This window comes from Tachypleus tridentatus, chromosome 7, assembly GCF_004210375.1.
Source record: "Tachypleus tridentatus isolate NWPU-2018 chromosome 7, ASM421037v1, whole genome shotgun sequence".
Lineage (NCBI taxonomy): Eukaryota > Metazoa > Arthropoda > Merostomata > Xiphosura > Limulidae > Tachypleus > Tachypleus tridentatus.
Genome location: NC_134831.1, coordinates 22,703,413 through 22,730,387, shown reverse-complemented (window position 1 = coordinate 22,730,387; position 26,975 = coordinate 22,703,413). Strand labels below are relative to the sequence as shown.

Below are 26,975 nucleotides of genomic sequence, written 5' to 3'. Positions count from 1 at the left end.
ATGTTACTGATCCCCTTGCCAAGATCTCAAACTGATCAGAACAGACAAAAATATCACCCAGTCAAATAATTGGTTTGGAGGTATTTAGGTGTTATCACTTTTAAATGATCTGTTTTATCAAATGCTTATATATGACAACTTTCTAAAAGAAAGTAAAATGTCATTATAGAAGTTGTAAATGAATATTTTGTTTCACAATTATCATTTACATGCTACATATAAAAACATGGGTAGATGTTTATCGTCATCATTGTTCCATAACCTACCTACCTGCATTTTATTTATAAAATGAATATACTAAAATATTTCCAAAACATGAGCTTTTCATGGTTAACTTGTTCTTAAGCTAACATTGATTTATCCTTGTACATCATCACACCATGATAGTATATGCAACTGTTAAAAATGAAAAGTTAAGTGTTAAACAAGGAGAAACCATTTATTAGAATGCTTTTACCCTTATCACTATGGGTCTTCCTGTAGTCAGGGATCAAAGGGCATATCATTGTGTTTATAGATTTATATTCAAAACTTTATTGATTTAATATTTTATGAATGTATGCCAATAAGTTTAGTATCACATTGTGGATTATAATTTAAATGTCAGCATTATACATTAATTAATTTCTTAATGTAAAAGTAAGTATTAAAGTAAAATTAGTAAATATCAATTTTTGTGTGTCATGTAGTATGTTGAATAAAGCTTTAATTTTTAAATTATATGTTTGTGTTGTCTAAATATAAATTCAGTAGTTTCTTACAAATTAGAAACTGAAGTTATCAATAATGGCACATTAAGATAGAAAATAAAGATCTCATATCTTTTTTACTTGCTGCAATATATCTACATACAGTGAAATAAACACTTTGGCCTCACTCCTATTGATTTTTGAGAAATATTTGTTCACATACACCTGCTTCTCTCTATGATGTTTGAATAACCAATCAAAAGCTATGAATGTTCTGGTAGTTTTATCAGTCTAGAATTTCTGTAAAATGTGTATTTTGTATGACACTGTTGTCTCACTCGCTCCTTTTGATTTTTTTGGAAATATTTGCTTACATGCACCTGCTTGTGTCTATGATGTTAATATAATCAATCAAAAGCTATGAATGTTCTCCTGGTAGATTTCTCAGTCTATAATTGCTGTAAAATGTAGATTTTGTACTTTGTATAATGAAAGCACTGAAAGACACGAAAGTATACCCTGTGATACAGCGAATATGTAAAAATGTTTCTTCTGGCTAGTTTCTTCATAAATCATGGAAATTTCAGACAGGCTGTTGTTGGTTCTCCACTGTAGAGAATGTAGCTAACCTTTGTGAATGCATACTTTGGCACACAAGTATGTTGAACAGTGAATAACATGAGTACCTTACCTAGACAAATTGCTGTGATCAAGCATTAATAATTCAGTGTTTGCTGAGCTATGCCAAATTTTAGACATATTTAAAAATGTATGTTTTGTTCTATTTACAGTCTGGTAGCTTGCCTGAGTGAGAAATGTAAACTATCGAATATATGCCTATACAGTTTGTGAGTGCTGACCAAACTAATCAAGATGGTCACTTGTCATATGTTATAGCATATAGGCAACAGAGTAGCAACTTACTTGCATTTGTCTAAATTTGTCAGTGTTCATACATTAAGTTAAGTTTTCTACAATGCTTTGCCTATTGGAAGCATATTACAGTGTACACAGTAACATGTGGAATGGGTGCAGTATCCATATGTTGGTGCACATAAATATATGCATGAACATGTAAGCCATGTCAAAAGAGATATTAAAATTAAGATGTTTTAACAAGTAAAGTCAATTTAGTTTTGGAGCTTACCCATGTGACAAGGAATCAATTTAGTTCTGACTTGAATAGACCATTTCCCGTAATTTTGCAACTCAATCCATCAGCTTTATTGATTATATGGTGTAATCATTAAATATTTTGATAAGTTAAAACTGTATGCCATGATGATCTTCTAGTGTACTAACTGGATCAATAACCAGGAGTAGAAGGGGCTTCTGAATTGGAAATTACAGTGCTGTATCTGACTATTTCCAGACTGTTGATGAGTCAGAGGAACATAAACTGATAATTCAACATTTCACTACTTCAAGAAATGTTTAGATCTTTGATGTAAACTTCTAAGTTGATAATTAGGGAAGACACCAGTCAGTATTTTGGACGTACATGTGATTGATTATCCAGCTACTAAAAGATCTTTAGAAAGAAAAAAAATATTGAGATCAATTACTTTCAGTACTAAAATATATGCTGGACATTTTATATTGTATAGCATATTACGTATTGTAGGTGGTCTTATGACCACAGGCTGGAACTGGTGTACTTATGGTATGACCTGAAGGCCAGAAGTAACAAGTATCCTCTGCATTCTAACTAATTGGAGTTATGTGGTGATACAGTGAATTAAGTAACATAAGATCTGTTGGACATCCAGCATATATATGTACATTATGATAGTGTTTTATTTCATGTTAAATAAACCATGCAGGATATTTTAATGACCTTGTTACAGATTCAAGTTTGTAGAGAAATAACAGCCTTATACTGATTGTTCCCCCTCAGTATTTTTTACATGGATGATGAAAATTTGATTTTATAATGAGCTAGTCTATGTTATATGAACTTCAGGTGTCTTAAAAAATACTATCTTTGATGAAAACAAATCTGTAAAATCTACACACATTATTAGTATGTCAGGGAAAAGGCAAGGCACAAAAATTTACCAGCAAACATTTAACTGACATTCATATGGTTACATGTGTATAGCAATAATGAGCTTACTAGCTGAAGCCCTTAATTGAATTGCTGTAAATTTTCACTATGTTGATTTCAGGAAACCTGAAAGAAAATTTCTGATAGTTGATAATTTAGTAACATAAAAGTACTGACATCTAATGTTTGTTTTTTAATACTAAATGCAAGTATATAGATGTCTGCTATTTTTGTTATGTTTTTATTTCTGAGAAACATGGAGAAGGATGGTGGAACACCTAGATTTACATCTATTTTTTAACTTTAAATAATTCAATTATTAATTTCTGGAGAAAAAAAAATGGGTGAGATTCTAGACCATTCTCCCTCCTACATCCATGCCTACTCTTACAACACTGAAGAATACAATTACACATTTACAAATTAAAAACATAACACACATAAAAACAAAACAAACAGAAAATTGACACTATTTAACTTAAATAACCAGAGAGTTTGCAGTGTATGTTGCCAGCCAGTTGCCTTCTCTCTCGTAAGCTGTTAAAAATTAGTAACATTGGTAGCTAACCTTAGTAGATTCATAGCACCAAAGACAGAGTTAGAAAGTTTAGGACAATGGAAATTGAATCTGAAACCCTTAAATGATGAATTCCACTACACCATTATGTAGCTTCGCTTGTAATAAATATACATTATTTTAATTGCTTGTATATTTGGAATACTTAAAAACCTTTAATTTGATTATTTGATTAGTTTCATGTTAGAAGATTTAATCAGAATGTCAGTTGATTAATTTTTGGAATAATTGGAACTGGTAATGATCAGAAATACTAATTTTGATTAGTTGATTGTTTCATGACATAAATTGCTTAATCACGTAGTTTAAAAAATACAAAATGATGTAATCCCTGCTTATAGGTGATAGATTGTATTGAATAATTGATTAAATTGCTCAGTTCTAATTGGCAGGATATAATTTAGGATGGAGCACATAAGGCTTTGCTAATGCATGAGCATTTTTGGTTCTATTTTTCTGCTTCAAATTTGAGTGTATTGATGCTCCATGATATTAATGTTGAAAATAGCAGATGAACTTTAAGAAAAACTAGTAATGATGGTGGTTTAGTTTGATTGTCAACTTCTGTGTTTCATAATGAAACTTCTGATGATTAGTATGACTACAACCTGTCCTTACACATGTTACAAAGATCCCTGTTCCAATCATTTTGCCAGAAAGCTACTGCCAAGATATTCTAATTAGCTTGAAAGCTTTCCCATATATGGTGAGGCTAAACTCTTGACAGGCTGCTGATCAGAGTTCTTGATCAGGATCTGATGGTAACTTTCTGAGTGAGCAGTCAAGATACATCATCAACAAACAGTAGATTATGTATGATAACAGTCCTAACTTTTGTTTTGTTTTTGTTTTAAGATAAGCCACTTTGTAGAACTTTCCATTAAACATTTTGTGGAGGGAAACCTTCTCTAAAATGTTTATGTACATTTGATAAAAAAAACTATTATACTTTAAAAGTATAAGTAGCCATTTCCTATTTGTTTTGTGAATATCTTTTTGTACTTGAGATTTTATTATCACTAAGTACAATAATGCTTGGTATGTAGGGATTGGCAGATAAAATATTTCATGCACATATTCATATATTGCTCCTCAAGGCCTCAAATCTTATAACAGTCTAAAAAGCTTTTATAAACACCCAATTTAAGTTTGAGGTTTTCAGAAGTTAAGACCTTCACTTTAGCCAAAAAACATCATTAAAGTAGAGAATTGCTTGTGGTCATTGTGATTTACACATCAAAATGTTGCATTTTAACATGGGGAGTGTAGAAGTAGCATATTGTTTCACTAACTTCATCATTGACATGATATCATCAAGACAACACATTACGCCAGGATAAACCTGCTGCCTTCGTAGTAACTCATTCATTGATGGAGCTTCTAAAGGAAAGTTTAGAAGACTAAGGAACAAGCCAAAAATGTTGGAATTTTTAAAAATTTCCTTAAAAGGTTTTATTCTTGAAAATGTTTTTGTGATAAATTGTTAATTAGGTTTACTAAGTATGGAAGGTGATGCGACTTAATTTGTTTGAAGTTAGTTACTAGTGTTTTACCAATCCAATTGTATTAAAAACTGTATAAAACTATTTCAGAAACAGTATAAAATATCTAACTTTTAAATATCTGACAGCTGAAAAACAGATTAAATATTGCCACTAATAATCATACTTTCAGTGTGATTGGCCAACTTGATTATGTGTCTGTGTGTGTATATAAATAAACACTCATATTTAATATGGTATAATTACCATTTATTCCAGAATTTTTTCTGGATTATTTTAACACAGATAAATTTTTGGTTAAACTTTACACTAAATATAATTTGACTTAAAATTAACTAAAAAAGAAAAATGTTTTATTTATGTTTAATTGTAATGATTTTGATAAGCAGAAAGTATAACTTTTGAACTGTGTGGTTAATGAATACACTAATTACTAACCACTGCCAATGAAGAAACTACATTATTAGAAATAGTTTTTCATATGTAAAACTTTTAGGAAAGCCTTCCTCCTTTTCCACTGTCTGGAATGGTGAATAAATCGGGTGGTAAAGTACGTCTAACTTTTAAACTGGAAGTAGATCAACTTTGGATAGGTACTAAAGGTATGGGTAAGTTTTATTTTTTTTAGTGATAATTTGGCTTATAATGATTGTGATACTAGAGCTTAAAAAAACAAAATTACTCATAAGCACAAGGTTTTACCTTTTTTTCTTATCTTAAACACATAAAGACTATATTCCTTATAACTAATTTATAACAATTGAAATGTAAGAAAGCAACAAAATGTTTCATAAGATGAACTTTATCATGTAAAAAGTGAATAACGCAAGCCTAGCTACCTGAATAGCTGGTCATAGAATATTTAGATCATGCCCCCACTCCAATAAACAAAGAACACCACAAAAATAATATCAGATTATAGAGCCACAGTCTTTCAGAGATTCAAAGTATCTAAAATAATATCCTAATAAAAACTGTTAGGTACTTTTTCACTTCCATCTTTAAGTTATTTGTGCATAATTATGTTTAGCCGTGTAATCTGATTTCATCAAAATTATAATGAAAAGTATTAAATTACAAATGTCCTATTTTTGTAATTTTATACAATGTAAAATCCTCCACTCAAAAAAACAAAAGGGCTTTGTTTTAAAACATATACTATTGTATTATTGATATATTTTTAAATGTTTTTGCTTTAATTTCTTTAAAACGTTCTATACATTGGAGAAACCTATCAATAAACCATTCTAATATATTATACAATAGGGGAGGCAGCTTAATATGTTGTAAATTTTATTTTGTAAAAAGTCTGCAGAAATGGATTTGTTTTTTCTCATGTAATACAAAAATAAAAACTGACTAATGACCAAACCCTCTTATTTCACACCAGTTTTACTTTGAAAAAAATGTGCATATGTGTTTTTGTTAGTTCAAGATACTTTTTACATACTTTCTATTACTGTAGTTTATGATATTTTTTAGAGTTGACTTAGAACTTCATTCTACTGACTAATATTGTTCAGTTTTTGTTTTATACTACTTTCAATTTGATTTTTAAGTTTTAAAATCATATTTGATTTGTAATTTGTTGGATTATTTGTTTTATATCACTTCCTAGTAATTGAATTTCAAAATAATGTTTTTACTTTTTTTATTATATGTTTTACTTTTTTTATAAGGAAATTCTTTTTTTGTACAGTACTTGTGGTTTCAGTTTTATATATCATAATCTAAAGACTTAGTTAACAGAACTTTAGATAATAGTACTGATTTTTATAAATTCCAGAGTAAGGTTTGGTTTTTTTTAACTATTATAGTATAGACAGCCATTCTGAATAAAAAATGTCATTGATAAGTTTAGTCATTTTACTAAAAAAATTATTTAATCCTGTGGTTTAACCAAGATGTACTTTGTTTATGCAAGACTTATTTCATTAGTTCTTCTGTGAAAGAAACTGGATAAAATTCTTCCTTTGGAATTCTGGCAAATTTAAATGAATGGTAAACATTTTAAAAAAATAGTTAATATGACTTCTTTGCTCCAAACACTAATGTATTTCATATTTTATTAAAATTTAATTTTGATATGTATTAAAGTGATTTGCATGTTTTTGTTTTTTACAGAAAGAACAGAAAAAGTTGGAATGAATTCTATAAAAAATGTTATTAGTGAACCTATTGAAGGTCATGAAGAATATCATATAATGGTATGTCTGATATGTTCTTGTAATACATTTTCCTTGTCTCTTATCAGTATAATAATTTTTTTCACATTGTCAGGTTTTTATGTATATGTATGAGCAAGATTCTTTATAGTGTATGTCTGTGACTTATTGCTATAAATTTCAACATTAAGCAGACAACACATAATCAATTTGTTTTAAAAAATAATATATTCAGTACAAGTCAAATGTACACCCTTGTGCAAATTAATTGAAACAAATGGTCATTTTACAATAGTGTCAGCATGGCGGCCGGTGTAGGCTCGCTGGACCCGCTTAATTCCTTTAATAGTCATTTTTTCACACAGGCGGTGTGATGAGCTGTGTTTTGCAGTATGGTCAATCTATTTTTGGGATATATGACGAAATTTTGAGAAATATTACATCATTCAAAATTGCGTTAGAAGGGCAAGGAGACCAGTCAAAAAACAACAACTTACCAACTCAATGAAGAAAAACCTGTATTAGTGGGGTCTGAAATACAAGAATTGGATGCAAGAACAATGGAGGAAGGTGTTATTCAGTAACAAGACTCATTTCTTCATACAGGGTCAAAAAAGTCTGCATGTTTGCAGATCTCCATGTGAAAAACTTCGAGAATCTTACATCAATCACTTCATAAAACATCCCTTGAAGAAGATGTTTTGGGGCTTTTTCAGCTACTATGGCATTGGAAGCTTACATGTCATAGAAGGTATAATGCGAGGACCACAGTACATCAGAGTTTTGCAGAGAAGAGTCATTCCAGAATTGAAAAAGAGATTTCAATTGGGGAAAAGACTGTACTACAAAAGATAAGCTAATTGAGGCCATAATTGAGGTGTGGTACCGTGATCCAAAAATTAGTAAAGATTGCAGTCAACTCATGTACTCAATATCAAAGCGGATTAATGATCTTCTGAAAAATAGACGGTCATATCATGTATTAATTTATGAGTAATTTTTGGATTCTCAGAAATAAAATGCAAAAAATTGAAAAAAATCATAATTTTCCATCTTGTTTCAATTAATTTGCACAAGGGTGTATATACAAAAATGTATTATACAGTTAGTCACCACAGTTATATCCAGAGCTTTAAATAATCATCTCTTCTATCTGTACTCTGTTATTACAATACAGTAAGTGGTAAATTCACTTTCACTACATTGGTTTCCACAGTTGTATCTGTAGCTTTAAATAATTCTCTTTTTGCATCAAACGTCAACACAGGCTGGTTCAATTACTTTAGAACTCTAGTAACAGGATTAATTATTATTTTTTGTTATTCCAATACATCTGCAATTATTACACTTTCATAATCGCCTGTATATACTCTTTATGGCTAAACTTACAAACAGATCTAAACAGTTTAGATCTACTTGGCTACATCTCTCACTAACTTTGTTTCACTTTCACTAATTTGGTGGCTTATGTATATAGACATACAAGATTAATACTCGACGGTCGAGTAAAAGAAAAAAAAATAGCAAGTCCAAATCTTTGCCTAATGATATTTTCTAATAAACAAAAGGAAGCTCAAGCAAAAATTTAAAATGCTACAAATCAGAAGGATCCCAAAGTACAGGCTATAATGTGAAACATAAAATCTAACCTAGGTTTTGGAGATGACTGTGGAAGTAGGACCCACGTTATTAAGCAGCGAGAAAAATTTGAGTAACACGACATCAGTTCATAACATTTGTACTACTAAACGAGTGATTTGTAAACAGTTACATATACGAACTTGCTATAACTATTGCTTGTAAAAATAACTTACTTTAAAACTTGCACAAGATAAACTAAATAATACTTGTTTATTAAATTTAAACAGTTGTATAAACATGCAAGTGTAATAGTTTGTAGTATTATACAAGTTTATATTCAGCTTATATTTTTGTGATTAATTTTGGCCTGTCCTCTTAAGTTTCAGCGATGTGGGAGCTTCGAGCTATAAAATTTGAGTTTCAATACTCGTAGGAAACAATACACAAATATCTTGTTAAAGATATTGTTTTTCATTGTATGTCAAGAACAGGAGTCAAAGAACATTAATATATTATCTTTAATTTCTTGATTTGTAGAACTGTTGCCTTATCTTATAAATTAAAATTAATCATAAAGATTGGTGACAGGTAAAAAAAAATTAAATTAAAAATTTAATAAAAATGACTAAAAATAGCAAACAAAAAATGCATGGGCTAACTTTTGGTTTTGAAAACCTACCTTGTGCATGAATGAAATACAATCATCTCAGAATCTCCAGGTTTAGATGCCTTCCAGTGGAATTTTCTCCACTTCGCAATATTATGGTATCTTCCTGTATAAACATCACTCATGTAAATTAATAAAACCCTTACACTTTTCTCTCAAGCATTGTTGTTCTCTCCACATACTTAGATTTTCAAAATCAAAAGTTAGTCTTTGTTTTCATTAGATATACTTGTCATCTTGATTATTCCTCTAATTTTCTTTATCATTTCACATTCTTGTTTTTTTCCCCAACTGATATTTAATGTCGTGATTTCACTTACCTAAACCCTAGAAAGCTTGCATTGTAAAAAACCTTATCTTTTGCATGTTATTTCAGCCTGTTTCTTTTTATGTTAATACATTCATGTTTTAGTGATTTTAAAACTACACTTTTCCCATATAAGCATTGAAGCATTGGTCTGTTTTTTCTCACTTGCTCCTGTCGTTTTATACCCCACTTATTTGCCTTTGGTGATATTCATCTCATGACACCCTCCACCTATGTCAATACACCCTCTATCAGTTACTGTATATAAGTACCTCATTTAAATAATGTTATTTATGACTTTTTCTCAACAAAGCATCACTAATATGTTTCACAGTACTACTGTTATTCAAAGATACTTTGAATGCTCTTTATGTTACAGTATAAATTCCCAACTTATTATTTCTGGCAGGGAGGCAAATCAGGACTCTTCTATCCCACCTCTGATATCTAGCATCACACAACAACTGAAGAGGGGGGAATACTCTTGGTTAAGACTGTCAGTGATCGCATTCTTAGCCAGATTAGATCATATATTTGGTTCTCAGGGGCTTTTAGGCTGCAATTGAGGGCAATCCTCAACATTCAGGAGAGTTTAGGTTCACTTAGGGAGGATTTTCAGTCCTCCCGTGGGACAATGTTGAATTTACAAACTTTCAGCACTGAGGTATGGATATCATTTCCCCATGATTGAACCTATCATAGCCAGATGGAAGCATTTTCTGACTCTCAATATATCTGTTCCTCAGATTTTGGAGTTCTAAGGAGTATGGAATTAACCTGATTAAATCATTGTACCCTTAATTCTACGGGTTTACAGTTCTAAAATCCAAAATTTGTATTCGTTTAGCCTTACTTTGTTGGAAGATTCTAAGGATCACCAACTTCATTGATGACTAGTTGGAATCATTGTTAGCTTACACATTGGCTTCTATATTTATCCCTATTATTATTGAATGAATCTCAAATTTCATCTGCTCCTGCAGGGTATCATATTTTTGGCCCTGTTTGTGGGTTCTGATCCCACAACATCAGCCTTTTGGTACATTGGCACCCAAAACAGATTGTCTATATCCAAAGGTTCTGCTGCTCTAATAGGATTACCACCAGTGGCGTCTTTGATTATTGTATACTTTCAGAGTATGTAGGGGCTCCAAGAATTTCTGGAGATATATGGCAACCTTAGCCATGGATCCAGGAGAATTGAAGGTCTTTAAGTCAGGATTAGACCTTCATTTCCCATCTTTACCACTATTATCCACCCAACCTTTAGGGTTTCCATCTTGCACAGTTACCTGAGATTTTGAAGATTCTCCAAGCCCGTTCCCTTGTCTGTGGTTTTGCTAGATAGTAGATAGGGACAGTGGGAATCTCATTAATCCATATGTTTTAAGTCCTTAGTACTCTTTGAGTTCCTTCAGTTCCTTTTTTTTTTGCTGCTGGACCTACACACATTGCCAGTTGGAGTGTTTTGTGCTATTTCTTACAAAGTGTTATTCCTGTTGGTTATTAGGCCTAAGAAGACAGGAGACTGGGGTCCAGTTATTGATCTTTCTCACCTATATTAATGCCTAGATTCTCTAATTTTTCACAAGTTACTCATTCATTAACATGAGTTGATATTTTTTTATTGTGGTTGTGGATGTTCAAGTTCATTGGAATTTTTTTGTGCTTATGGGTCAGGTACTGCAGTTCAAGAATTTTACCTTCAAATTTGCATCAGCTTCACATGAATTCTCCTGTATCATGCATTTATTTTCCTCATCACCATTGGAACATCCAACTACTTGCAGTAGGGTCTTTAAAATTGAATTCATTCATTCAGGACTGGACATGATTACAGCTCCAGACCTATCTTCAAATTTGTGTGTTACCCAAGCTATTAAATATGATTTGTTCCACCCCATTGTTGGGTCCTGTTGGTAGCATTATATGGGTATCTAAACTATGGTTCCTGCTTCTGTATTACCTCTTCTTTGGCCATCTCTTTGGCAGCAGCAGTGATCTTACATGGTACACCTGACTATCAAGAAGCTCAAGCTTCAGGTGCAGAGATTATGTGGTCTTGTTGCATGGCATCAGGGTTTAATTTCTAAAGATGCCATGTATCTGTCTCAGTCTTTACTTGGTCCTGCAATGCACCTTTAACAACAGATATACAGATATCAGTAATGATGTGTGAGAAGTGTCAACAATAATTTATGTTTTGACCTGGCTCTTTTGCAACAGTTTTTGCATCTTCGACAAATGCTTTGTATAAGGCAGCCTTATCAACTACAGTTTGATACTTTCAACGAAATATGTTTTGAGTCCTTAGTACTCTTTGAGTTCCTTCAGTCCCTTTAGGTCCATGTTTTTGCTGCTGGACCTACACACATTGCCAGTTGGAGTGTTTTGTGCTGTTTATCCACAGACCATTTTCTCTTTCTGCCTACATCCTCAGATCTTACTCAAGATACTATCATACAGGAAAGGAATAAATTGTTTTTACCGATTAATCTTATCACTATTTCCCACTTTTATCACCAATCAGATTTGAATTGAAATTAGAGATGCTAGACAACAACACTTGACAAAGACAAGATAAAGATCTTGGACTCTCTTTGAAGGTGAGGAATCTTCAGCAAATCATATCTAATCAGTTTTATCACATTTTTTTGTCCTCAGTGTTTAAGTTGAATCATCTACTGGAAGATGTTGAGCAGCCTGGTGTGTGGACTTTCTCACATTATATGCATTATCTGGCAATATCTTCATCTGAGGGTTTTTGCCTACCTCCTTATTGCTAGATTATAGAGAGAAGTGAATATTTTCTTCACTACCTTTCAAGGTCCCTTACCTCATTTTCACAGGATTCCACTATGTTGTGAGTGTTGTTGAGGCAGGTATGCTTTTATCAAACCAATTCCATACTAGCAACTATTAATTAAATATATTTTATATAGGTTGTAACTGGATCTGTAGAAATGAGGTGTTCCATAAGACTACTTGGATGTTGACTTGATGGTATTACCATATCATGCTTAACTGCCACTCGTGAATTATCATAACTAAAGCCTAAGAGGATTCTGTCCATCCCTGCTAATCATTGGATTCAATAACTCAAGGTTGGTTTCTTTTAACGGTTTGGGAAACTTGGTTCATCTATTGTACTGTTTCAAGAATACTGTTTCTCAGAGATTTACAGATCCTACAAGTGGAACCAGAATGTTTTTACCATGCCCAGTTTCCAATTGCCAGGGGAGGCTTTTTCTCTAAATTCTTAGAGTGAATTCCTCCACTCTTGATAAAGAGAATGAAATTGGAAATTCTTCTACCAAGGTCCCTGAATGTTTTTTTTTTCATATATATATTTACTTTATCCTCAACCTGAAAAGTTCAAAAATAACACTCCAGACTTGGAATGATAGGATCATGCATGCCTTACTTAACCTGAAGGAACAGTGATCAAATTGCCCTAGCTACTAATGTGGGATATAGAAATTATGACCTCACAATTCCAACCTTGGCTGTCTGGTTGTGGTCTGTCAAGTAGACCCCTTGGTATGGATTCCTGTATTCCTTACAGTTTACCTCCTCTTGGATCTGAACATTCACCTATGTGTTTGCTGTGTGTCATGACCTGTGAAGGGGAGGAGAGGATCCTAGTGGTTCAGAGGTCCAACCCTAACACACCATTTTGGCCTTGAATTCCTGTGGATGGGCAGCCTTGGGGTAGCTCCCCTAGGGTCAGCTGGTCCACTTGGGTTAGGGTCAACCAAGTACCAGTGTTGGGTATTCTCAACAGGTGTTGTGGACATTGTATTTGATGCTGGTATTTGGGTATAGTGCTCACAAAACCCTAGCATTGCTGCAGTGTCTTTGTTTGGCATTTTTAGTGTGTCCCCTTGTAGGGCTTCCGTGGGAACCGAAAAATTCTCTTTTTATTATGGATCCTCCAAATAAAAACTTAAATAGTGAAAAGTAGTCCTTAGGTAAATGACCACACCTCATGCTACTTTCAATTCATCACAAGGAGTTATTGTTGAGAGGGATTTGAAGAACATCCTTGAGTCAAAGATTCTCGCTGGTTTTTCCACCCAAGGAGTTTCTGCAGTGAGGTGTATCTCCATTCGCAAATTTGGAATTATGATGCTGACCAGTGTCTTTATTTTTACATTTACATCACCACATCCACCTGCCATCATCAAGGCAGGTTATCTTAATTGCAAGGTATGACCATACATTCCAAACCCTCTTGGATGTTTCCAGTGCTAGCAGTTTGGTCACTTAAAGACATCATGTCATGGGTACCTTGGCATGTACTTGTTGAAGTGGCAAGGACCATAATGCCTATGAGTGTGAAATGGACCCTCATTGCTTCAATTTCATTGGCTCTTACCCATCCTACTTTCTTTCTTGCCCAAAATGGTTGGAAGAAAAAGAAGTGCAGTTTTTGAAGATGATTAAAAACGTTACTTACCCTGAGGCTCAAAAGTTGCTGTCCACCACTTCATCTTGGATGTGTGCTGTTGCAATACTACAGTGAGAATACAGACAGATCTATCTGTGTTTCCAAAAGAGTTGTTCTCAAACCAAATGAAAAGTCTTTTTATCTCCATAGTTAAAAAAGTTGATGAATCAACGTCGACTCGCATCTATATCCCTAACAAACATTCCAGCAAACCCCAAGATCCACTTCCTTTGGTTCCAGGTATGAGCATTTCCTCGGGTACATCTTCTTCTCCCACCCTAAAATGATAAACAATCATTTGTTTACATCCTCAGTTGCTGGAATCCTCTACCAACAACAAAGACCTGCCCAATCAACCCAGAGCAATATTCATGGAATCAACAGACCTTCCTTGAATAAAGAAAAAAGATAGTGGTCATAAACAGAAGGGCTCACCACCCATTAAGCCTACACATAAATAAAAATGGTCACTTTGATACAATGGAACTGTCAAGGTTTATGTTCTAATGTGGATGACATCAAAGCACTGATTGCTTCCTACCATCTTGTTTGTCTCTCCTTACAGGAAATATTTCTGAAACCTGCTGATACAGTAACCTTTTGGTGGTTTTTTTGTACAAAAATGACAGGCTGTGTGATGGACAAGTGCTTGGGGGGGTGGCACTGTTGGTTGATGAGCATGTGCTCACCCTGTCTTTGCCACTCGACACACCATTGGAGGCCATAGTCATTCTTGTTTCCTTGGTCCGTACCATCACTGTTTGTTTTCTCTACCTGCCACGTGGAGAGACATATGATCAATCAGACCTTGATGCTCTCATTGAATAGTTGCTATCTCCCATTTTAATCCTGGAGGACTTTAATGGACATCATTTCCTCTGGGGAAGTGATGATATTGATGAGAGAGGTCACTCTGTAAAGCATATGCTCTCTGAGCACAACTTTTCTCTTTTCAATACTGGTTCTTGTACTTATTTGCATGCACCTAGTCAGTCCTTTACTGTCATTGATCTCTCAGTTTTCTCCCCTTCACTGTTCTCCCACTTTTCATGGAGGGTTGACAGTGACCCACAAAGCAGTGATAATTTTTCTATCATTTCAAGAGAGACTGGCCGTGATTGATGCCACCCGACCCACATGCCCCAATGGAGGCTGGATCAAGCAAACTGGCCCTTTTTCGCTGCTCTTGCAAAACTTGATCCTGCTATCATCTGTAAGCCAACATTAGGTGACTGTATGGCAGCAGTAATTGACTGTAATATATAGGTAGTTGTGCATTGTATTCCTAAAACCTCGACACGTTTCCACGATATCCTCGTCTGTAGTGAAATCCTGCCTGTTACATGACACAGAAGGCTCAAAAATGAGCCTGGGATACTTTTCTCAGGTATCCCACACTCTCAAACTGCATGGCTTTTCAGCAGGCTCATGCACATGCTCAATGGGTAAGATGTCAAAGCCAAAAGGACTTTTGGATTAAGTTCACAACCAGCATATCATCTATTACCAGTTACAAAGTCATATGAGACAAGATTTGAAAGGTCAGTGGGGAATATAATTCTGTTCCTCTCTCTCAATATTGCTTTCCTTTCAAGCTGATTGTCTCTGTGACTATAATTGTCCCTTTACACTGGTGGAACTCAAACTGGCCCACCATTGATCTGGCAGTACATCAGTCGGACTCGATGATGTACACTACGAAATGCTGTGTCATCTTTCTCCTGCTCCTCTTGCTATTCTTCTGATTGTTTTTAACCAGATCTGGCAGGAAAATGTTTTTTATGATTCTTATTGTTCTACCTTTCTCTAAGCCTGGGAAGGTTCCCAAGATTCCTTCAAACTACCATCCAATTGCTTTGATGAACTATTTCTGTAAGACCTAAGAGAGGTTGGTTAATGTTTGTCTTGTTTGGTTCCTCGAATCAAACAGCTTCCTCTCACCCACTGAGTGTGTGTTTTGACGACAGCTTTCAACCATGCACCACCTGATTCTACTTGAAACATCAATCAGAGAAGCCTTTTTCAAATGACGACATCTTGTATCAATATTCTTTGACATTGGGAGGGCTTTTGATACAACATGGAGGTATGGCATTTTGTGAGACCTCCATTTATATGGGTTAGGTGGCTATCTTCCCATTTTGATTAAAATTTTTTTAATGGACAGGCAATTCCAAGTTCATATGGCTTTGACACTTTTCTGTTCTTTCCTACAGGAACTTGGAGTCTGTTAGGGCTGTGTTTTGAGTGTCACACTTTTCAGTATAAAGATTAATGCCATCACCAAATAACTCTCTCTTGCTATTGCAAATGGGCTCTATGTCTACGACTTTTACATCTCTTGTCAGTAGTTGAACATAAGGTATATTGAGTGGCAGCGACTGACTGCCCTCAGTTGTTTAGTGAAGTAGACCACAGCAAACAGTTTTAACTTCTCTCTCTCTAAAACCATTCATGCACTTTTGCTGCGAATGAGGTATTCAACCTGAACAACAACTCCATATTAATGAAGTTTTGCTACCTGTGGTTCCTGAGACAAAGTTCTTGGGGCTTATCTTTGACCGTAAGCTGACCTTTATACCACACAGCTACAGGTCAATTGTACAAAAGCACTGAACATCTTCTGTATCCTCTCTTCCACCACTTTGGAAACGGATTGATGTTCTATGTTAAATATATATCTCGGTCTTATTTGATCGAAACTAGACAATGGATCACTGGTCTATGGCTCTGCCAGGACATCAGCCTTGAAGATGCTGGACCCCATTCATCATCAAGGACTTTGGCTCTGCACTGGGGCTTCCCACACTTCCCAAGTTCAGAGCTTATACATAGTCTCATGAACCTCCGCTGCTTACAACTGTCTTTAATATATGCTTTGAATCTTTATTCCCTACCAAAGCATCCCACCTTGGGTTGTGTTTTCCTTCCTCTGTGGGCCATGCTTTTTCAGAACAGACGATCTGTCATTGTTCCTTTTGGCCTTCGTATCCACTGGTCAGCCCATCGCACCATGGCTTATTACAGTCCCCAAATGAGACCTTTCTTTAAGTCATCTGAGAAAATCAGGTACTCTTGATTGGAGATACTGTCTGTTACTTACTGAACATCTTTCAAACCATCCTTCCATTCCTATTTATGCAGATGATTCGAAATTGGGTGATTCTGTGGGCTCTGCCATGGTTTGTTGTGGTTCAATGGGTTGGGCACAGTTTGTGTTTACTGCTGAACTGTATGCCATTTCTCTTGCCCTGGATCACATAGAAGTTAAGCAAGACTCAAATTGCACTATTTATACTGACTTGCTTAGTTCTCTACTGGCCCTGTAATTGCTTCACGTTAGTTCTCACCCTGTTCTCGCCAATTTCTCTTTAACGTATATTTCTATCCAGTTTTTCTGGATACCAGGCCATGTTGGTATTCACGGGAACGGGCTCGCTGAAACTGCAGCTAAATCTGTCTGCAAGGCACTGTCACTGTTGTTGCCTGTTCCATACATGGACTATGGTCCTGTATTCAAGACTCTGCTCTGTTCCAGTTGACAGTCGACTTGGAGTGAGTGATGTGAAAACAAGCTTTTCCAAATAAATCCATCTACTGGACTTTGGCCATCTTGCTTCCATAAGGTCACATTGATCACAGTTTTTTAACTCATCATTTTCTTTTATCTGGGACTGATGCACCAATGTTTTGTCTGTCTGATACTCAGGTCACAATAAGCCACATTTTACTGTCGTGCCTTTGTTATGAATTTCAACAACAGCACCATTTTAACATGTTTTGTCTCAAGGTTTATCCATAACATGAGACAGTGTTATTGATGATACTGACACTGTCTACCTTAGAAATGTTTTTAAGTTTTTTAAAGGCCAATAATCTTTTTAATGCTATTTAAGTTTGTTTTTTAAATTTATACGTTAGACTTTTTTTAATGTGATTCCCTTTTAAGAATCAAAGTACATCTAGTTTGATTTGAAATTAGAAAATGGCCATAATGTTAAATAACTCGAAACCAAGACTGGAAAGGCCAACTTCAGGTGTCTAATGCTGCTGTTTGAACTACCCATTAGTCATCCTGGCAAGCTATAATAATTACAATTTTGCTATCACTCTTAAAACTCATATTACTTTACTCTCTGAAAACAGCCATAACGTCAAATAACTCAAAACCAAGATTGGAAAGGCCAACTGATTTTTTAACTTCGTCATTAGACATCCTGGTGAGCTATGATAATTGCAGTTATGCTACAGAAAGTCCTTTACAACTTGTGTTACTATAATTTTTCTCTTAACTGCTGTAGACTAGATATAAAAATTGGAATTAATGCTATTTACATTTTTACTTCAAAAATTAAACTCTGTTTTGTTTTACTTTAAGTTCCTTTTATCAAATTTAATATTTTTACTTTAATTTTAACTTTTTAACAGATGTTTGGCACAGATAGTCTAGTTGCTTTGCACCATAAAATACCAAACCAACCAACTGGTCAAGTAGTGATGACAAATCATGTAAAATTCCTATCTACAATACATGAATTACTTCCATGTGAGAAGCATACCTACTCTCTATGTAGTGCCATTCTTCTATTGACCCTTCCATGATCTGTGCAGATATGTTTTGCATAGGTAATGCCCTCACCAGCTCTCTATCTTATCAGTGGAGGTAAATATGTTTTGGAAGTTAACATTTTCTTAAACTCTCCCACTCTTCCTCACCACTAAGAGACAGTGTTAGAGACTAGGATTGAGTCAGTCTCGAAAATGCCATAACATTATCTGAATGATGTACTTGTATACAGTACCAGGATAGAGGGTGCATAGATGTAAGTGGAGGATGTCATGAGACAAACATTACCATGACCAGTTTAGTGGGGTACAAAAGAGTAGAGCAAATGATTAAAATTCAGACCAATGCTTAGATGGGAAAGTGAAGAAACCATGGCAGTCAAGTCGTTAGCTCTAAGTGTGAGAGGAGATAGGTATGTTGGTTTAGAAAATGCATTTTTGTATTCAGTTTCTAAAATTGTAGTTTTGTTTTATGAGCAAACAATTGTGTACTTAATCACTGACAAGCAATTTCCAATCACTGTTGTAATTGGCAAGCTTAGACATCCATTACTTTCTGAAATTGCAAACTGGTACTTCACCAGGGCCATAAGAAGAAGTAAGACCAGTAAAGGCCATGGCCGTTTATTATAGTATGCACAGCTATAACCTATGTGTTAAGACTTGCTTCTTTTAATTAAATACATTATGTAGTGTGTATGCAGTTTTTGTAATCATAATGGTTCAAGATTCAATCTCGTACATTACATTTTCAAAACTTTATTGGGGGAGGATAATACCCTCTTACAACTCTAGAAGTGGCATACGTTTCACATATTGTGGGTCACGTTATTTGTTTCTGGCAGTGGCCTGACCACTCCAGAATTGCTTTATATAGCAATGTTTACAGTAGTCAGATGTTTGTTTTGAAATTATTGATTTATAACTTTATTACCAAAAACAACAGTTTTTACTGTACTTTTCACTCTTCTCCATAAAACAACTTATATACTTGCACTCTCAATCACAGAGGAAAGTAAATATACTCTTCAAAAAAAGAAACCCAAAAGGCAAAATATGAGACAAATTGTTAACAAGTTTATTCTGGGTAGTTCTGTATGACATGTGTGAAACTTTTCACATTCACTGCTGAACATCCAAAGTCTGCAAAGGTGAAGTCCACGCTCACTAGGTGAAGTTTAACGTCACTCAGCATCAATAACGAGTATGCCCCCAGGAGCATCAATAACTGCTTGGCATCTCCTGCCCATGGAAGCGATGAGATGACGAATCACATCCTGTGGAATAGCTGTCCACTCAGCCTGCAAAGCTGCTGCAAGCTGAGGTAGAGTCTGCTGTTGAGGTTGTCGCCGTCACAGACATCGGTTCAACTCGTCCCAAAGATGTTCGATGGGGTTTAAATCTGGTGATATGGAGGGCCAGGGAAGAAGACAGTGTCTCAAGAAGACAGTGGTGAGTCGGGCTGTGTGAGGAAGGGCGTTGTCATGTTGAAAAACGTCATTGATGTTCACCATGATGGGTTGCACATGGGGCCTAAGAATCTCGTAGACAGTTGCGTACAGTCTGATCTGAAATCCTACACAGCCCTGGTATGGTTGAGGCAGTAGATGTCGCAGTGGTGGTCCTATCTCGAAGGTGACGTAACCGTATGTTGCGATCTTGTGCGGGCGTGGTCACATGAGGCCTGCCAGATCGTGGAAGGTCACGAGTTGATCCATGTTGTTGGTGACGATTCCATAGCCTTGTGATGGTGCTTGGGTGAACATTCACAGCTCTGGCAACATCTGATCGAGAATTGCCTGCTTCAAAGTGACCAATGGCATTGTTGCGTTGTGCTTCAGTCAGTCTTGGCGTAACTGTATTGCGTGTCGGTGGCTTAACATTGAGCTATGAAAACCGAGAACCTGTCACGTTTATAGGGATTTTGCACATGTTGCACTTACAGAACATGCAGATTTCTCAAACATATTTATTGGACACGAATGCGTTTTGGCGAAAAATCCAATGTTTTCTTCCGTTTTCAAAGTGCACAACTTTTATTGTCATTTTGGTCTGACAATCAGTGCCTTAACACGTGTAACATCACATACTCTGAGCTTGTAACGTTATTACATATATTTCTCTTTAAAATAAAAAAATATCCCTTTTGCATTTCTTGTTTTGAAGAGTATACTTTAAAAGTGTAAAGTAAGAAAAACTAGAACTAATACTAACCACTGAAAATTTTAATATTTTGCATATATTTGAATTTTTAATTTTAGCTAACCATTAAGCTTATAAAATTATTAAATATGGAAAGTAAAAATTATTCCATAATTATACAAAAAAGACTGTTATTCACTTATGATGTAGCATGATGTATCAGTGATATAGCTTGTTACTCAGCTTCAAAAAAAAGTGTTCAAATTATATATTGTTAAATAATGGTATGAGTAATCTATTTAATATCATAATAAGTAATATTCATAAGACATTTAAAAGTAATTTTGAAATTTGCAACTTTTTTTTGTCTTTTTAAACAATATGCAACATAATAGGTCAGAATTGTATGGTCATGTTATTTAATCATTTCAGTCACTGCCCTATTTTAGGATACAATTCATCATACCTCAAATTTTATTGCCCAACTTGAGCATTATAGTTTGTTGTAACACAGTATCAACACTTTGACCTTGTAATAAACACTAATAATGAATTCATTCTTTTTTTTGCATCTGACAGGTGTGGATTCTATATATAAAATAAATAGTGTAGTGATATCATACTATTAGCTTGTTACAAACGTATTCTTTCATGGTTTCAGTATTGAAGATGTTCATTTAAGGTTTACGTATGGTAAAAAAAAGTAGCATTAACAGTTCTTTGTATTGTACTGTAGGGATTACAGCTTGGTCCAACAGAAGCCTCCAGATACTGGATATATTGGGTTCCAGCACAGTATGTGGATGCCATCAAAGATGCTGTGTTAGGGAAATGGCAGTATTTTTGACTGTTTATTGTGTTTAGCCATTATTGTACAGTGTAATAGAATTACTTTCTTGTATACAAATATGGTGAAAAAAGTACTAATTTAGAAAAGAAAAGAAACAATACTCAAATTTAATTTGCCTCAGAACTATCTACTAGTAAAAAAGTAAAGTATTTTTGAAACTATTCTTTCAACACTGCTAACAGCTATATATATTCATTCATCCCACAAATTACGTGTTTATTTAATTAATGAAGTAGAAACAAATGACACATAACACACCTGTTTGGTAAAGAAAAACAAGCATGTATCTAGATTTATGATCTAAAAACTATGTAAGTTTTAAACAGATTGTTTATCTTTCAATTAATATGGAAGCTTGAAAGATCTTCAATCCAAAGTTGTCTTCAGGATTTAAAACATATTCTGTAAAGCCACAATGTAATGAAAACACTTTTTAACTTTGATATCAATGTTGTGTGAGTACTTACTTTGTTTTGTGATTTTGTTTTAATATGGATAAAATGCATGATGTTATGTCTCAACTAAGTCCATTATATTTTATTTGGTAAGAATGATAAAGGCTATGAAATCATTTTCCAAAACAAGTGCTCTACTCAGTTGCTAACATATTTTTTCATTTTGTTAACACTTTTAGTAAAACATAAATCAAGAAACATATTTATTTAAGAAAAACTGAAGATATAAATGATAAAAACATGTGCAGACATATTCAAAATTAAAACAGATTAATATAACTTGTACTACTGAATAAGAAATAGAATGGTTTTACTGTCTTACTACAAATACTTATATTGTGATAACTTTTGTTATGATAGAGGCCAAATATTTAATATACAAAATGTTTGTATACATTATTTTCTATATGATTTTTTTTTACTTGTCTCACTTGATTATTATGCGAAAATTCTGAAATGTCTGCTTTAAAGTTAAATATACCAACTATTGGACATAATCCTTATTTTAGGAAAGAATCAGCTGTATATCAAATGTAATAGAAGTTCAAACAATTTGTAGCAGAACAGACATACTGACATCTGCTATCACATTGTGATAGTTTATGCAAAAATTGCATTTACACTATATGTGCTCAGTTGAACATACAAAGAAATTGTAATACTTTCTTTATAAGTTTGGTGTCATGTGATATCTTTAGGGGAAAGTATTTTAACAGTAGTGGGTATTTTGTACATTTGCTGTCTATTCATACTTCTCAGAAAACAATATGAACTTAAGTTTTAACATTAGATAGTAATATCAGTGCCTTTTAACTTGCTTATCACTATGTGCACGATATGATGAGATTCTTTTTGCCAATAATAAATCATTTTCATATACCTTTCTAGATCGATTATACATAAGCAAAAATATTGTACTTAATTGTGGTATAAATAGGGCAAAGAGAGGTTTCAAATTAAATTGTAGACTCACTTCACCTTAGCCTTTGCATTGTATAAGGCAAAACACATGTTCAAAGTTTGGTTTCATTTATACTGTTACATAATCTAGAGTTTGTCTGTATTTAATGTATAGATGAAGTACATTATTAGGGACGTGTAATTTGCTTATTGTAAAGTACTTTTTACTTTTAAATTGCTTGTTTGATATCTTTTCATCATAAACCACCTGGCTGCACCATATATTCTTTCAACTTGTTGCAACTACTGTGATCTCAGGTTACCAGATGGGGACATTTCAAAGCTTATGTCATTATAATCAGAACTTGTGATAAATGTGATACATATTGGTCTTCCTTCCACTGTCTGTGTTCTTCTCTCTTTCAACTGATAATAACAGAAGGAAAGAAAACTAATTGTGTCATACAACTTAGCTTTTACCTAGTTCAGGCCTACTTTTTTCAAGATGAAAGTGCATGTTTAAAGATAGCTGCTATCCAGTGGCCAAGAAAGGTGATAAGATTATTCCATCCTGTTTGTTTTATTACAAAAACAATGAATTGTCACACTGACAACATGAAATCTCAACATTTTATCATTATGGTGGAGTTTTTTTAAATGGAATGTGCAATGTATGAATATTATCAAAATGCATGGTCATCAGATAAACAACTGGATGTGATGGTATTAACTGTTACAACATGATGAAACTCCAAATTAGTTTAATGTAATATCTTCAATCTGTTATCATCCTTTCAGCATTTGGTAATTTTTACTCTTACAATCCACTGAAATTACTAAAGTTTCCACATACATAACAGAGGTACATTTTAACCATAACTTTTTATATTTTCTGTGACAGTTCAAATAAGTTATCATATGCCTTACCGAGATGCATATTTCTCACAGCTTCATATTTTTTTTTATAACAGCACAGATATTGAAATATAATACATTAACCCCTCTTACATCTTAGCATTTCCCAAATTTGTGTAGCATCCTATTTGCACATCTCTCTCCATTAGCTTTGAGGCTGCTACTTAAACTCGTGTTAAAATATGCTACTTATACGCTGTAGCACACAAAAACCTTCCATGAATAGCAGTGTAGCACACCTCCTAGCACAGCTAGATTATTGTACACTGACATTTCCATTATCACTTACTGATTTAACACTCGCATTTTTTTGGTTTTTTTTTAATGAATTTTTCAAGTATATACGTTTTTCTTGTGGAAGTATAAACAAAAATTTTACCTGTCATGGAAGTATTTATTATAGGATATTCATTTTCCAACATTTTCTGCACTTGCCAATTTTTAAGCCTTTTATTTCTACATTATTAAGTAAGTGTCAGTAACTTTCACCTTAAGTGGTGTAACTATAGTGGTCATTGGTATTCTGGGAGAAGTGACAGCTTTAGTGCAGTGTATGTAGCCTTCCACCTGGATCTTCATTTATACCTGACATACCTTCACCTATGTTTCTCATTCATGAAGAAAGATTTTGCCAGGATTTTTCCATCACCTATTTGTGCTTCATCTATACTCATGCTATCTTGAATGTACTTAGCCTTTTTTTGTAGTTTTCAGAATGGATTTTTTTAAAGAATATATCCTTAATCACATTATAGTTTATTCCCTGCTTTTTACTTCCTCTCCAGACATGCAAGTTTATACATAGTACTTTTACCACTACTTTGGTACATGCATGCTTTATCCTCCTTCCTTTATTATTTTACATGACTTTTACATTACATGTATTACCCTTCTGTGACTCCTACTTCCTGAAGTCTTTACTTTAGACTTACAGGATCACATCTCTGTATTTTGTGCATCTTCTTAAGACTTAAAGTTACCCACTTCATGTTATACTCTCCACTCTTTCCATTATTTTTCTTCCTTTGACCTTCTTTCTGTCATAATCCACCCACTTATTTCATTTACGATGGGTTGATTTATTGCTAGAATTTATTGTGGTTTTACTAGAGTGCTTATTATTCTGGAGTCACAAATTTCTTATCCTCACTGCTTTACCCTCTTACCCATGCCCCTTCTTTGCCTCTTTCTGATCCTTGTACTCCTGCTTCCTAATCAATTTCCATTCCTCTGTTTCTACATGTTCTCAAACTGCTCTTAGATTTCTGTGCTTTTTATCTAGGCAATAACTGACCCTTGTACTCCTGCTTCCTAATCAATTTCCATTCCTCTGTTCCTACATGTTCTCAAACTGCTCTTAGATTTCAGTGCTTTTTATCTAGGCAATAACTATCCTATAGTTAAGGGTCAGTTTGGTAACTTGAGTACAATTTATAGATTTTTGCTGTCTATTTGCAGCCAGTTGTTGGGTACTTAAAGAGTTCTCTTTTGGTAACTTACCCTTTGATTTTCCTTTCATCCTCCATAGTTCATGTTCTCTTTATTTACTGTCCTTCAAAGAATCTTGTTTCTTGCCAATGTTGGACCTAATCACTATGGATTGCAAATATCTCAGAGGCTTACTTCCTCTATGACTCCATTCCAACAAACCTTCTACAGCCATCCTCTTCTCCATCTTTGGGAGGTGGTACATCTATTTTGGTTGATTAAATCTGGAAAATTCACATCTTGCATTCATTCAGGTGTTTTTCACTTTGCATTTCCACAAGGCCCAGTCTTGTCATCTTTGTTTGAGGGGCATCAAGTGAATAATTTCCCTTGCCCTACTTTCTGTTCTTCTGATTGTGTGGGTAGTTTTCAGCACACAATTTATAAACTAGCATAGATTAAATGTCTAGAATTCTACATCAGTGAAATTAGAAACCAGATTCACTGAACATAAGAAAAAAAACATTCCATATTTAAAATTATTGGGATGTGTGTAGACATACTGTGGATATTTTGAATTGCAGAGATGGTAAAGAAAGAACTAAACATTGGAAGTTGGAAGCTACATATCTTAATTGAACAAAACAACCCCATTTTGAACCAAAATTTCACCTTCAAACTTGGATTTTTTATCCCAGTTCTGAAAGAGACCATTCCACAAATTTAAAAGAACCAATAAAGAAATTAAATATCTGAATAAATTATTGTAAGGTTCTAACCAACATCCAATAAGATGATCTCTGCATACAAATATTACATAAAACATATGTTACATTGAAACAATTTCAAGTAGACTAAAAATTCTCTTACTCATTTTGTTTCTTTTGTCACAACTTTGGTCTATATCAGTGGTTCCCACCCAGGGGTGCAAGATAGCATTATAAAAATATGTTTTGGCCACCTTCACCTTTATTCTTAAGTAAATAATTACTGTGAGGGATGCGAGAACATAAAATTTTTTAGGGGTGCAGGGCATAAAAAAGGTTGGGAACCACTGGTCTACATGAATGTCCAAGTAACATTTCTATCTCAGTAGTTGGAGCCTTCTTCATAGTGCCTTCCTTTTGTCAGCTTGAAATATTTGAGTTTTTTCCAGATGCCTAAGGTATGTCATTAGCCATGCTCACTCCAATGATTAGTCAAGTCTGTCACTGAACAAACAAGTTAATTATCTTTATACACACACCAAAGTAAATCCTTATCAAGTTAATATTTAGACCATTATAAGGTTCACTATAAACTTTAATAATGTTTGTCTGCCCTTCATAAATTTGCATGAAAATTGTTAAATAAAAATACATACATGAAGTTGAACTCTTAGGTAAATACAACACCTTAAAGCACCAAGATGCTCATACAAAGCTGTGAAACAATCGTTGGTCATATGACCACTGTTCCATAGTTAATATGTTTTATTCGTGCATCTCTGGAAATTGCATTCTTGATAAAAAAAGTTTCTTTTTATTTGAAAATTTGGCCAAAAATCACTGTCATATGTCAGTAGGTCATTCAAGGAAGGTAACTGTTTCATGCACAGAAATAAATCATATTTCAATTAAAAAGAAGTTGTATTTACTGTGGACCACTGTGTAATAGATATAGCAAGTGTACATGTAACTGTGTGCAACTGAAACTGATACCATCTATGGAATGACACCATAAACATTTTCACAT

The 26,975-nt window shown here is 34.0% G+C and overlaps 1 protein-coding gene across 10 annotated transcripts in view; it reads left to right on the top strand.

The window, feature by feature from the left end:
• LOC143255293 (ubiquitin domain-containing protein UBFD1-like) overlaps positions 1-22,124 on the top strand; it is a 91,012-nt gene extending 68,888 nt beyond the window's left edge. For 3 of the 10 annotated variants that reach the window (XR_013030526.1, XR_013030524.1, XR_013030522.1), the window contains 4 exons: positions 5,312-5,423; positions 6,940-7,022; positions 18,414-18,648; positions 21,430-21,986. Coding sequence is in view for 4 of the 10 variants with exons in the window: in XM_076510734.1 (XP_076366849.1) it covers positions 5,312-5,423; positions 6,940-7,022; positions 21,430-21,540 (306 nt within the window). In the remaining 6 variants the exon portion in view is untranslated. Of the gene's footprint in view, positions 1-5,311; positions 5,424-6,939; positions 7,023-18,413; positions 18,649-21,429 lie in introns of all 10 variants that reach the window. The other 7 variants (XR_013030525.1, XR_013030523.1, XM_076510735.1 and 4 more) reach the window with 4 other exon arrangements.
• The last annotated feature ends 4,851 nt before the right edge of the window (positions 22,125-26,975 follow it).